The following is a 12,338-nucleotide window of genomic DNA, read 5'->3' as shown; positions in this document are numbered from 1 at the left end:
CTGGTTTTACGTAGGGCCAGAATCAGGTTGCCTGTCAGCAAAACCCCTTGACAAATTGCTATGTTCTGGTCTTGTTTGTCCATCTCTAAAAATGAGCAAAATGCCACATCTGCCATGAGCACTTACTGTGAAGCAGCAATAGACGGGGATATAAGGCATTGGTTGTTACTGAGCTGGTGGTTTTTAAATGCTGGATTCTGTCAGCGCTCTCTTTGCCAGATAAGGTGCCATTAGATCACTTCATATCCCTGATGGATAGCTTCTTCCTCCACTACTGTTGCTAGAAACCGCAGGAGAGGAAAAGTGCTGTCTTGCTCAGATCCTGCTTGCAGGCCTCCCACAGGCATCTGGTTGGCCACCGTGAGAACAGCATGCTGGACCAGATGAGCCATTGGCCTGATCCAGCAGCCAGGCTGTTCTTACATTCATACTTCCATTTCTAACGCTTGGTTGCGCTCCTTCAACCCATGTCTGGGCTGGCCAGTATCTGCTTTGTTTATAGCATCAACAAGAGTTTCTACCCAGCTCTTAGGAAGCCCAAAGGGTTTCCTAAGTAGGCCAGGAGACTCAAATACACAAAAGGTAAGTTAAAGAAAAGGTCTATACAGTGGTACCTCGCAAGACGAAAAAGGGTTTTATGATTGTTTAGGTGACTCGCAAGATGAATTTGTCTATGGCCGTGCTTCGCAAGACGAAAATGAAGGCAGAAAATGCTAAGAGATAGAAAACAAAGAAGATTGCTGACTCGGTAAATGGTATCAATTTAGGAGCAATTGAGCCAGCAGGAAAGCGGGGTGTGATACGTAAACTGCCCGTCCTTTACCCACAAAAAAAGCCCTCACTGCAGCAGGGGTTTTAAAAGGCTGCTTTATGCCTTCGGTAAAAAGGAGACAGCAATCAGACATGCGGTAGAAGGGGCCGCTGAGGCGACAATGGGTGAATTGCCCGTTCTGCGCCTCACAGCTGATCGACAGGAGGGGAGGAGCGCATTCTCCAGCGAGTGCGGGGAGAGAAAGAGAGGATGCAGGAACTCTCCTTCGCTCCTATCACTATGGCTTATTTCTCGCAAATGTGGAAAAAACCTGCTATGGCTTACTTTATGACTTCAGTACAGTGGTGCCTCGCAAGACGAAATTTTCGCAATACGAAACGATTCACGGAATGAATTAATTTCGTCTTGCGAGGCACCACTGTAGTTTCTCTATAAAAATCTCAGCAGGAAGAACTTCCAGACCCTTTGAAGCTCAAAAACTCCATGACTTTTTTCTACAGCGCTATTCTTTGGGCTGCTTCACCAGTGCGTGTGGCTAACAGGAGGCAGCATCTGCTGGTCAAATGCGCCTGTCGCCTCAAACACAGCGCTTTCCGGATAAAGACAGCTCATAATCCAACTGCAAACTCTTGAGATGAGCAAGCAATTGGGCATACGTTTGTGTGCCAGTTTTAAATCAATCAAACCTTGCCAAGTGCAGATCCCAAATTAAGGACATGTGGACAACCTGGCTACAAATACATTAATAATCACAATTTCTGGGTCCGTTACTGAAGTTTATTAGATTTATTAAGCAATAAACCAGAGACAGCATATTGGAATCCAACTTAGAAAATGTTTCTTTAAAGAAAAAAAAAAGCTCTGGAATAATGTGTGTTACAGGTGTTTCTTATTGCGATTGTCTTTCCAGATACGATAGTTCAGCACAGAGGCAAAAGTTAGCCAGGCTAAATAAGGGTACATCAAATATGCTGCTGTTTTGTTGACATGGTACCAGACAGTAGTTGTAGCTGTTGCTGCTCCTGTGGTGAGCAATATAGTCACCAGCCCCTGAAAAAGAAATGAATGGCATTAAAATGAGCTATCTCCTAGAGCAGAGGGGGCTACAAAGAACTGCAACTTCGGCCACACCCTCCTTTGCCTTGTTTTTGACCTGATTACACGGCATTTACCCAATGTAGTACTTGACCCCTTTAACAGCAACATAATACCCATGGGCTTTTGTAAAGCAAAAAGTCAAATAGCCAGAGCTCCAAGGATTTTGGTTGGGCTTGCCGACATGATCGGTCTGTGTTCGTTATTGCTCACATTCCCACGTCCTTATTGTGGTATCCCTGCACAGTGGATCTCCTTCCCTCTGCCATACATGAAGGATCATCCGTCAGCAACTTCAGATGTCTCTGAAAGTCAGATTTCTGGCCAGACTTCACGTGACTCATAAGACAGGACCCCATTATTGCTGAATTGCTGCTTTTAGGTTGTATTTTTGTATACCAGTTAGCAATTTATAAATATTAAGCAGTTTAAAAATGCTTTAAAATTAATTAAAAACAAATAAGCATTCCTCTGACAACTTGACAACACACACAAGTTTCCCAGCAGGTAATTTATTGCTGAAAGAATTCCCTTAAGTCAGAAAGCTGGCAAACCACTGCTCTAAGCCACAAGGTCATGGACTGACACGGCATTGTCCCACTCACCCAGCCTGTTTGGTGCTTTCCAAAGAATATGGGGACCCATGACCAATTTAGTGCCAGGTTTCCTGCGTACAGCCCAAGGGGAACCAGGGATTTTTCGTTGAAGCCTCCCAATTCCCTCCACACGAGGTAAGAACCGTATCTGAAAGAATGGAAAATGTCATTTGTCAGGAAATGGACTGGGTGCGTGAGGGCTTTAACAGAAATCCTCAACTCCATACTGAGAATAATGCAAAAGTCATGAGACACTAGAATCATAGAGACCACAAGGGCCATCCAGTCCAACCCCCCGCCAAGCAGGAAACACCATCAAAGCATTCCTGACAGATGGCTGTCAAGCCTCCGCTTAAAGACCTCCAAAGAAGGAGACTCCACCACACTCCTTGGCAGCAAATTCCACTGCCGAACAGCTCTTACTGTCAGGAAGTTCTTCCTAATGTTGAGGTGGAATCTTCTTTCTTGTAGTTTGAATCCATTGCCCCGTGTCCACTTCTCTGGAGCAGCAGAAAACAACCTTTCTCCCTCCTCTATAGGACATCCTTTTATATATTTGAACATGGCTATCATATGACCCCTTAACCTTCTCTTCTCCAGGCTAAACATACCCAGCCCCCTAAGCTGTTCCTCATAAGGCATTGTTTCCAGGCCTTTGACCATTTTGGTTGCCCTCCTCTGGACACGTTCTAGCTTGTCAGTATCCTTCTTGAACTGTGGTGCCCAGAACTGGACACAGTATTCCAGGTGAGGTCTGACCAGAACAGAATACAGTGGTACTACTACTTCCCTTGATCTAGAATAGTACCACTGTATACTTGCCTAGGCGTTTTTGACCCATTAGAGAACACAAGTCTCTCCTTACCCTTCTCTACAATGCCACAAATGTCTTTATATATTGCAGTGTTACTGTAACTATTACGTGTATAAAATGTTACAAACCTGTTAACAATAATCCTCGATAACCCACCCCACCCCAAAAATCAGTTGAATACTCGTCACAATTGTTAATGTCACTATGTTTTTCATAACTATGCATGTTTCCAAAACTTCCATTATTAACCCTAACTTAATACCTTTCCAAAACATTTCAACAAATTGACAGATACAAGAATTAGAACAGAAATAAAACAATTTATAATCTTTAAAAGTAGATTAAAACTAACTAAAATGAAATGCAACTATTAAACTTTCGGCCCTTTGCCCAGAGGCCTTTCTAAACAAAATGCCCTGTCACCCAAACCTGCCTCCTAAAAGACAGGAACCATTAGGCATCTGGCTGGCTTTTTGAGAACAGAAATTCCGTTACTGAGAGTGTCACAACCAAGGAGGTCTTAATTATTGGAGTCTGAAGACAGTTGGCATAAATCAGGAGACCAAAGCTCAAATTCCTACTCTGCCCTTAAGCTTGCTCAGTGACATTTGTAGCAGGACTCTTCTAATAAGGATAAACATTAGTTTCTTAGAGGAAGGGTGGAATATATTGCATATGTGAGAAGAAATAAATGTGAATACATTAAAAGATGAGGTGGACTGGTCATATGCAGATACCTGATTATCGTCTTCCAAAGCAACTACTCTATTCTGATCCTAAAAATGGGAAGCATAACGCTGGTGGTCAACAAAAGAGGTTTAAAGACTGTCTTAAGGCAAATTTTAAAAAATGTAGTAAAAACACCAACAATTGGGAAACACTGGCCTGTGAGTGCTCCAGTTGGTGAACAGCCTTTACCAGAGGTGTCATGGGCTTTGAAGACACTCGAACTCAGGACGCAAGGGAGAAACGTGCCAAGAGGAAGGCACGCTTGGCAAATCCACACCGTGATCAACTCTAACCCGGAAGCCAATGTCCCCACTGTGGAAGGACGTGTGGATCCAGAACTGGCCTCCACAGTCACTTATTCTTAAAACCGTGTTTATGGAAGACAATCTTACTCGGCTGCGAGTGATCGCCAAAGAAGAAGATGTGTAATCTTAGCTTGTGAAAACTAGCTTTTGCATTCTCTTCCACCAGGTGGCACAGAGCAAGGTGGAAAACACTTTGCAGAAACAAACAACCTGTTCGAACAGACGGGATCCTCTCCTTGTCCTGCTAGCTAGGTCCCAGTGGCAGGGTTTCAAACCCCTGCTTTTAATAGGCAACCGTCAGATGGGCAGGGTACAAAAAGTAACATTGTTATCATGATCGCTTGGGTATGCAAATACCGAGGGCAGGGCTACCTAACTTCCTGTACAGCCATTCCCTAAGCAAGTTCTCACCTGCAAACCACACTATGGCTGCAGCTCTGAAGGAAGCTGCTTCTTGCAAGCAAATGTCACAGGTGCTGTCAGAAGGTGAAGCAGTGATGCCGCACCAAGTTATAATGAATCTTGTGTGGTCTTGGAGGAAGGGCCCGTCTGTCAGTAGGAGAGCACATGTTTTGCATCCAAAAGGACCCAGGTTTGATCCCTGGCATTTCCAGGTATTGCTGGAAAAGACCTGTTTGAAAGTAGTCCGTGAGCACAAATACTGATGCACCTGGAGCAATGGCCTCACTCAGCATAAGGCAGCTTCATACAGGGCTATTGCACCTACCCCAGCATTTGTACTAGCAAATGTGCTTGCTAAATCATAACACTAATGAAATGCTCCACCGTTATTTATAGGTATATTAATAATAATAATAATAATAATAATAATAATAATAATAATAATAGTAAATTTTTATTTCTACCCCGCCCTTCCCAGCCAAAAACCGGGCTCAAGGCAGCTAACACTAATTAAAATCACATCAAAAACATAAAAACAATCAATTTAAAATACAGATTAAAATACAAATTTAAAAATTCAAAATTAAAACTGCAGTCTCATTTCCAAATAGCCCACCAATAAAAGAATGAAGCATAACTATCAAACAGAAACCGACCCAAAGGCCAGGTGGAACAGCTCCGTCTTGCAGGCCCTGCGGAAAGATGCCAAATCCCGCAGGGCCCTGGTCTCTTGTGATAAGACTGTTTCACCAAGTCGGTGCCAATACTGAGAAAGCCCTGGCCCTAGTTGAGGCCAACCTAGCATCTTTGTTGCTCGGGACCTCCAAAATATTATTATTTGAGGACCTTAAGGTCCTACACGGGACATACCAGGAGAGGCGGTCCCTTAGGTACGAGGGTCCTAAGCCACATAGGGCTTTAAAGGTCAAAACCAGCAACTTAAACCTGACCGTGTACTCCACCGGGAGCCAGTGCAGCTGGTAGAGCACTGGATGAATGTGGTCCCGCGGCAAAGACCCGGTAAGGAGCCTCGCTGCGGCATTCTGCGCCCGCTGGAGTTTCTGGGTCAGCTTCAGGGGCAGCCCCGCGTAGAGCGAGTTACAATAATCAAGTCTGGAGGTGACTGTCGCATGGATCACTGTGGCCAGATCTGGGCGAGAGAGGTAGGGGCCTAGTACCAAGTGATACATACCCCAGCCTATGCCTTAAGTTCTAGATTGCAGAATCAAAACTTTACATCTCTGTGCAAGTGCTAAAAAACAACAACAACCCCGGAAATGAGCTTTTGCCACAATCTTCAGGAGCATGAAAATTCTCAAACTTCATGTTCCTAAGAATCTCTACTTCCATTTTTTTTTAATAAGCAAGTTTTCTAGCCCATAGGGTAAAATATGGGCATAATCCCTTCAGATATCCAAAACCGGAAGAGAGCTTTGATGGGATTTACTTAGGCAAGTTCAGATTTCTTAGTGTACATATTTTTAAAGGCCGTAAACACCTGTATTGTAAATATAAGACTACATACCCCATTGACGAATATAAAGCTCCCCAGACAGGTGGGAAAACCCAGTTGGGGGGACGCCAGGATGGCTTCTCCAGTGATTCATACCACGTCGGCAGTTCTTTCTTGACAATCCTAGCTCCCCAAATGCTTGCAGCATTTGGCAAGAGTGTGAAGGCAACAGCAGGAGCCCAAGAGGGTAGCACTTCCATTCCTGAAACAAATATGCAAACTGGGTGAGAGTTGACTTTGCAAAGTTCAGTTTTACAAATACCAACAAATTACCGTATTTTTCGCCCCATAGGACGCACCGGACCATAGGGCGCACCTCATTTTTAGAGGAGGAAACAAGAAAAAAAAATATTTTTCTGGTTTTCTTCCTCTAAAAGCCCTGGTTTTGTTGTTGGTTTTTTTGAGGATCAGCTAAAAGTTTTGCAGCTGTTTTTGCAAAGGCAAAAGGCCTTTTTTAACGGATCAGCTAAAGGTTTTGCAGCTTTTTTGCCAAGGCAAAAGGCCTTTTTTTAAGGATCAGCTAAAGGTTTTGCAGCTTTTTGCAAAAGGGAAAGCCCTGTTTTGTTTTGTTTTTGGGGTTTTTTTAGGATCAGCTAAAGGTTTTGCAGCTTTTTTTGCAAAGGGAAAAGCCCTGGGTGTTTTTTTTAGGATCAGCTAAAGGTTTTGCAGCTTTTTTTGCAAAGGGGGGGGGGAAGCAAAGCTCCTTTTGCAAAGGGGGAAAAGCAAAGAGGAAAAGCCCCATTTTTATGGGGTTTAACTCACATTTCTGAAAAAATCTTAAGGAAAGGGAGCCTTTTCTACAGTTTCCAGACAGATAATCTAATCAGCCAGTCACATGTAGCTGGGGAAACAAACAACCTCCCTCTGCAGCTCATTCAACAAAGGAGGGCGGGGCTGAAAGGGAGCCGGGACTCTTATCTCTCTCCCGATCTCTTGCTGATCAGCTGCTGAGCGGGGTCCTTTCAACACTCCCTTTTCTCTTTGTAAAATTAAAAGCACAATCTGCTTTTGGCCCCTGGACAATTAAGCTCCAGGGACCACCATTCGCTCCATAAGACGCACAGGTATTTCCCCTTACTTTTTAGGAGGAAAAAAGTGCGTCTTATGGAGCGAAAAATACGGTATTAGCAGTGCAGAAAAGGTGAGAGTTGGGCCTATATGCCTTTGCATGCCGGTGGCTGAGGGTTCGACAGCAAGGAAGGGTTGCTGCTCTGCTGCTGCAGCAACAAGCTCAACCGGTTTCCAAAGACCGAAGGTGGGGAACTGATTCTATTGAACAGTGCTAAGTGATTTCAGTCCATACAAAAAAAACTCTGTAGTGTTTGATTGGTGAGTCCTCATCCAAACATGTAGAATCATAGAATCTTAAGAGTTGGAAGGGACCAGTCTAGGGTCATTCAGTCCAACCCCCTGCAATGCAGGAATTTCAACTAAAGCATCCATGAACTGGACACAGAACTCCAGGTGTGGCAGAATAGAGCAGGACTATTAACTCTCCCCTTAAGCTGTCTGTGGTTACCCAATCCGTGTGAGTGTGCAATCCAGCATTTTTTAAAGTGCAAATGGGATTCAATTAGATTTAGGTGGAAAGAAGAGGATGAAGGTTGCAACTTTTCCAGGAGAAAGGTATTACAGAAAATGTGGTGATGGAAGCAGGCTGCGGAACCGAGGAGTCCAAGCCTTATAAACAGCATTAGACACAGGAAGGTGTTACAGAAACCCGTATAACTTGTTTCAATTAATTGTTCTAACTGTTGATTAGCATACTTAGAAAAGGTTCTTTTTGTGTGCAGCCGGTAAAAAGAGCTCAGAGTTCACATATACTCCTGTTTTATGAACCTGAATTTCTGGATATGCTCTATGGTAGCAATCCTAACCCCACTAGCCTGGAAGGAAGCCCCATTGAATTCAATGGGACATACTTCTGAGTTGACATGGTAAGGATTCCACTGTACCTCACTAGGTTCCTGCCATAGTCAATAAAATGTTTGTGCAAATAATTAGGATTTTTTTAATTACAACATCAGTGGACCAACATGCAAAAGGCAAATGCTTCCCATCATGTTATCTCCATGCCAGGAAAAAATGTTGATTATTTCATTTCTCTATATCCAGGTTCACTATGAAAGGCACAGGAAGATCAGGGCCAGGGATTTTTAAAAAGATATTGACTCTGCCAACCACAGGGATAAGAATTAATTCCCTACTGGAGGCAAATGTGCTAAAGGAAAACTCCCATCCTCCTCTCTTCAGTGTAATTTGAACTCTCTACATAATACATTTGGTAAAATAGGGCAGAGGTTGTGTAAGTTATTACATTGCTTCTACAACACGCCTAACAGGAAAAAAGTGGCTTCAAAAGTAAGAGACGTGATCAGTTAAACAAGTAGAGACCTTTCCACTCATATCAAGTTGTCCTGTGAAATCGGACTTGTTTCATAATGTTTGCAAAACTTATCACCCTTTTCGTGTAATCTCTCCATGTAATGGTTGTGGCTGAATTGCAGCCATTTTACACATTCACTATGTTCCTTTTTAGGGACATTAGGGAAGTTTTTAATGTTTGATATTTTTGTATTTGATTTCTGTTGGAAGCCGCCCAGAGTGGCTGGGGAAATCCAGCCAGATGGGCGGGGTACAAATAATAAATATTATTATTATTATTATTTTGTAATAGCTAGTTCAAGTGCGGCTAGGGAGTAAAATGGGTATAATAAAAAGCTGCTTCTGCTGCCCCCACCCCAAGTAATGGCACCACCCAAAGTTGCTCATTTGCAGAGTGGACTGGCTGACATAAATTGACAAGCAACACAAATCCATTTATTTCGGTGAATCTGCTTAATTTTGATAGGCATCACTCACTGGACATAGTAGAGGTTAATTGCTACGCTTTAACCAATCCAGCGCCGGTGGCGCTGTGGGTTAAACCACAGAGCCTAGGGCTTGCCGATCAGAAGGTCGGCGGTTCAAATCCCCGCGACGGGGTGAGCTCCCGTTGCTCGGTCCCTGCTCCTGCCCACCTAGCAGTTCGAAAGCACGTCAAAGTGCAAGTAGATAAATAGGTACCGCTCTGGCGGGAAGGTAAAAAAAACCCCTGGCATTTCTGTGCACTGCTCTGGTTCGCCAGAAGCGGCTTAGTCATGCTGGCCACCCACATGACCCGGAAGCTGTCTGCGGACAAACGCCGGCTCCGTTGGCCTATAGAGAGATGAGCGCTGCAACTCCAGAGTCGTCTGCGACTGGACCTAACGGTCAGGGGTACCTTTACTTTTACCTAACCAATCCAGGAGCAAAGAAAGTCAAAAGCTCAGGCTACACAGGCTGGGAAATTCATTCTGGACTATGAATCCACCCAAGAAGAATGTGCCTTTAACAGCCACTTGGCAGGCCAGAAATTAGGAAGTGCCACCCCCCCCCCCAGGCCAGTATGCTGTGATAAGAAGGTGAGACTCTGTGAACTGCCCTGAGACCGCCAGGTATAGGGCGGTATATAAATTCAAATAATAATAATAATAACAATAACAACAACTAACCTGAGGAAATTAAAACTGCACCCTCTCCCCTTAGCTCTACTTTGCTGAGTTAGGATAAATTATTTCATTTTCTGGTCCCTTGTGTCCTCACATTTGTTTTTATTCATTTCTGTGTTCTAACTGTTCATTGGATAAGGGAGGACATTTTGGTCTTTGCCCTATTAATCCTTTAGCCCCGGTACTTCTGCAACAACCAAAAACTGAAGTGGTAGAAAGTTAGGCTACTGTTAAGGGCTCAAAGGAAAGACCAGCAACAAAAGGTGGCAAGTGAACAGATTGCCCTCCTTTTATTTCTGGCCTTTAATAGCAGCTCCACATTTTACATGTGAGTTTTTCTCAGCACTTTTTCTGCAGGCCAAGAAAAGCTTTATCTGTTGGATTCCATGCTGGCAAAGGGACAAGAGCAGGGCCAGGTGTGGTGGCCAAAGAGGGTGACATCCCCCAAAAGCCCTTCATGGAGATTTGCCAAAGAATGGTAAAACATGTTGCTACAGAACGATAATGACGAAACATTTAATCTCGTGTAAATTAAATTCAGGGAGGCGGGTGGTGCTGTGGGTTAAACCACAGAGCCTAGGGCTTGCTGATCAGAAGGTCAGCGGTTTGAATCCCAGCGACGGAGTGAGCTCCTGTTGTTCGGTCCCTGTTCCTGCCCACCTAGCAGTTTGAAAGCACATCAAAGTGCAAGTAGATAAATAGGTACCATTCCGGCGGGAAGGTAAACGCCGTTTCCGTGCCCTGCTCTGGTTCTCCAGAAGCAGCTTTGTCTTGCTGGCCACATGACCTGGAAGCTGTACGCCGGCTCCCTCGGCCAGTAAAGTGAGATGAGCACCACAATCCCAGAGTCGGACATGACTGGACCTAATGGTCAGGGGTACCTTTACCTTTACATTAAATTAAATTCAGGCAGTCATAACTTTCAGTCTTCAGTGCAAATCATCATTGAAATCCATGCTACTCCATTTAAAAAAAAACTGCTTCAGGCTAGTGTGGGAGTTAAGCATGTCAGAATCAGCACCTGTTTTACAAGTCAGATACCTGCTTTCTTTAGACACTTAACCCCTACAACTCCTGCTTGCAAACTTGCTTTGTTATAGTCAAGTACCGACTCCTAGTTATGAAGGTAGCTGCTGTCTAACGTGTGTCTTTTAAAGCTGAACGGCATGCAGAAATTCAACTGCTGAAACAAAGTGTTGAATGAAATCATCCAGCGAGTTAACACACAGCTATGAAGGCCTCTAGAGCCCTGGCATTAAAAAGGCAGCAACAGAGGCAGATTTATAAAGTTGCTTCTCTCCTGCTGAATGCTCTGAGCCAATGTGGAATTGCAGAAGAACCCAAAGCAAGAAAAGGCACACATCACCAAACGGCCCTCATATGCGATTGATTCAACCCCAATGACAGAAGACCATTTAAATTGTGGGTGCTAGGCAGTTAGTTTTGGGTGAACTGGCTGGTGAGGGGGGGGCTGTTTTGCTGTAACTGCCCCCACCCCCTCCAAAAAAACTCTGAACAAGTTATAAATACAACTCTTTAGTCAATTGCTGTGGTTTATCAAGGCATTGGGCAAATTGTTGTATAATGGTTCCAAGTCTCCAGGTGGGGATGGAAGAGATTTATCTACAATACAGACCCCCCTACTCTTTAGGAGAAGCTTGGAGGGGGGAGCTAGGGTAGTAGCACCCCCAACCCATCCTCTCCAGCAAGTTCTCCTATTTAGTTTCTATGTTGGCAACTGAGGAGACCAGGCAGGCGGCATCTCTCCAGGAGCCGGCTTCCTTTTTTCCGTCGCTGACTTCTACAAACTTCCTCGCCTGCCGGAGGTGGGGATCGCCTTGATGGGCTGCTGGAGATGAGCTGCCAGGATTTCACGCCGCCCTTCCAGCGGTTACTACGTTACCGAGCAGGTGCCGCCGGCTCAGGGCACCCAGGTAACAATATCTCCGGCAACAGGAAGACCATCGGGGATACGCGCCGACTCGGCGGAGCCCCTGCCTTCCTCGCAAGCTGTGGATAACGCCCTTCCAAAGTTAAGCACAACTTCCTCGTGCCTTTGCCTTTATATGGACTCCCCACCCCACTCCACCCCGCTTTCCTTTTCTTTCCTTTTCTGCGATCCGGTAGGTTTTTAAGCAGAGGTTCAGGACAGTTCAGTCGAGAGACCTTGAAACTCTTAAATCTCAAGGTCGCGGGTTCGAACCCCACGTGGCTGGTTCGTGCATTGCAGTGGGGGTTGGACTAGATGACCCGGGGTCCCTTCCAGTTCTACAGGTCCTAGGAAGCTGCCCACGCTCCTAGTCCTCAGTGCGCATCTGCTGGAGCAAGCGCTTTCAAAGGCGTTAGATCCCGTACCTGTGTTTGCTGCTGCTGCTGCTTTTGCTTCCTCCGCTGACCTCGCTGCTTGGAGAAAGCGAAAGGGTTGTGGGAAAGGAAGCGAGGGAGTGGCCCACTGGGCGGGCGGGCGGGCGGGAGGCGGAGAAGGGAGCAAAGGGCGCGCCTATGTCGATGCCGTGGAGAGCAAGGAAGAAGAGGCGCTTTGGAAATGCTTTGGGAAACAGGAAAAAGCCACTCCTAGCAGG

General features: G+C 45.1%; 1 protein-coding gene across 1 annotated transcript; it reads right to left on the bottom strand.

Moving 5' to 3' along the window:
- Positions 1 to 1,620: 1,620 nt before the first annotated feature.
- TSPO (translocator protein) lies at positions 1,621 to 6,428 on the bottom strand. The gene is made up of 3 exons (XM_033148313.1): positions 6,239 to 6,428; positions 2,473 to 2,611; positions 1,621 to 1,822 (listed from the first exon to the last, which is right to left on the bottom strand). The coding sequence occupies exons 1-3, from the start codon at positions 6,424 to 6,426 to the stop codon at positions 1,649 to 1,651; spliced, it is 501 nt and encodes a 166-aa protein (XP_033004204.1). The 5' UTR covers positions 6,427 to 6,428; the 3' UTR covers positions 1,621 to 1,648.
- Between the last annotated feature and the right edge of the window lie 5,910 nt (positions 6,429 to 12,338).

This window comes from Lacerta agilis, chromosome 5, assembly GCF_009819535.1.
Source record: "Lacerta agilis isolate rLacAgi1 chromosome 5, rLacAgi1.pri, whole genome shotgun sequence".
NCBI lineage: Eukaryota > Metazoa > Chordata > Lepidosauria > Squamata > Lacertidae > Lacerta > Lacerta agilis.
The sequence above is the reverse complement of the archived record's forward strand: the minus strand, read 5'-3'. Positions and strand labels throughout refer to the sequence as shown.

What these genes read in the sequence shown, in the direction of transcription:
- TSPO (XM_033148313.1), bottom strand. Translation starts at nt 6,426, where the DNA reads ATGGAAGTGCTACCCTCTTGGGCTCCTGCTGTTGCCTTCACACTCTTG. An exon ending in GCTTTATATTCGTCAATGGG is followed by an intron (nt 2,612 to 6,238) that starts GTATGTAGTCTT and finishes CCATTCTTTCAG; the next exon opens with ATACGGTTCTTACCTCGTGT. An exon ending in GAAAGCACCAAACAGGCTGG is followed by an intron (nt 1,823 to 2,472) that starts GTGAGTGGGACA and finishes TTTCTTTTTCAG; the next exon opens with GGGCTGGTGACTATATTGCT.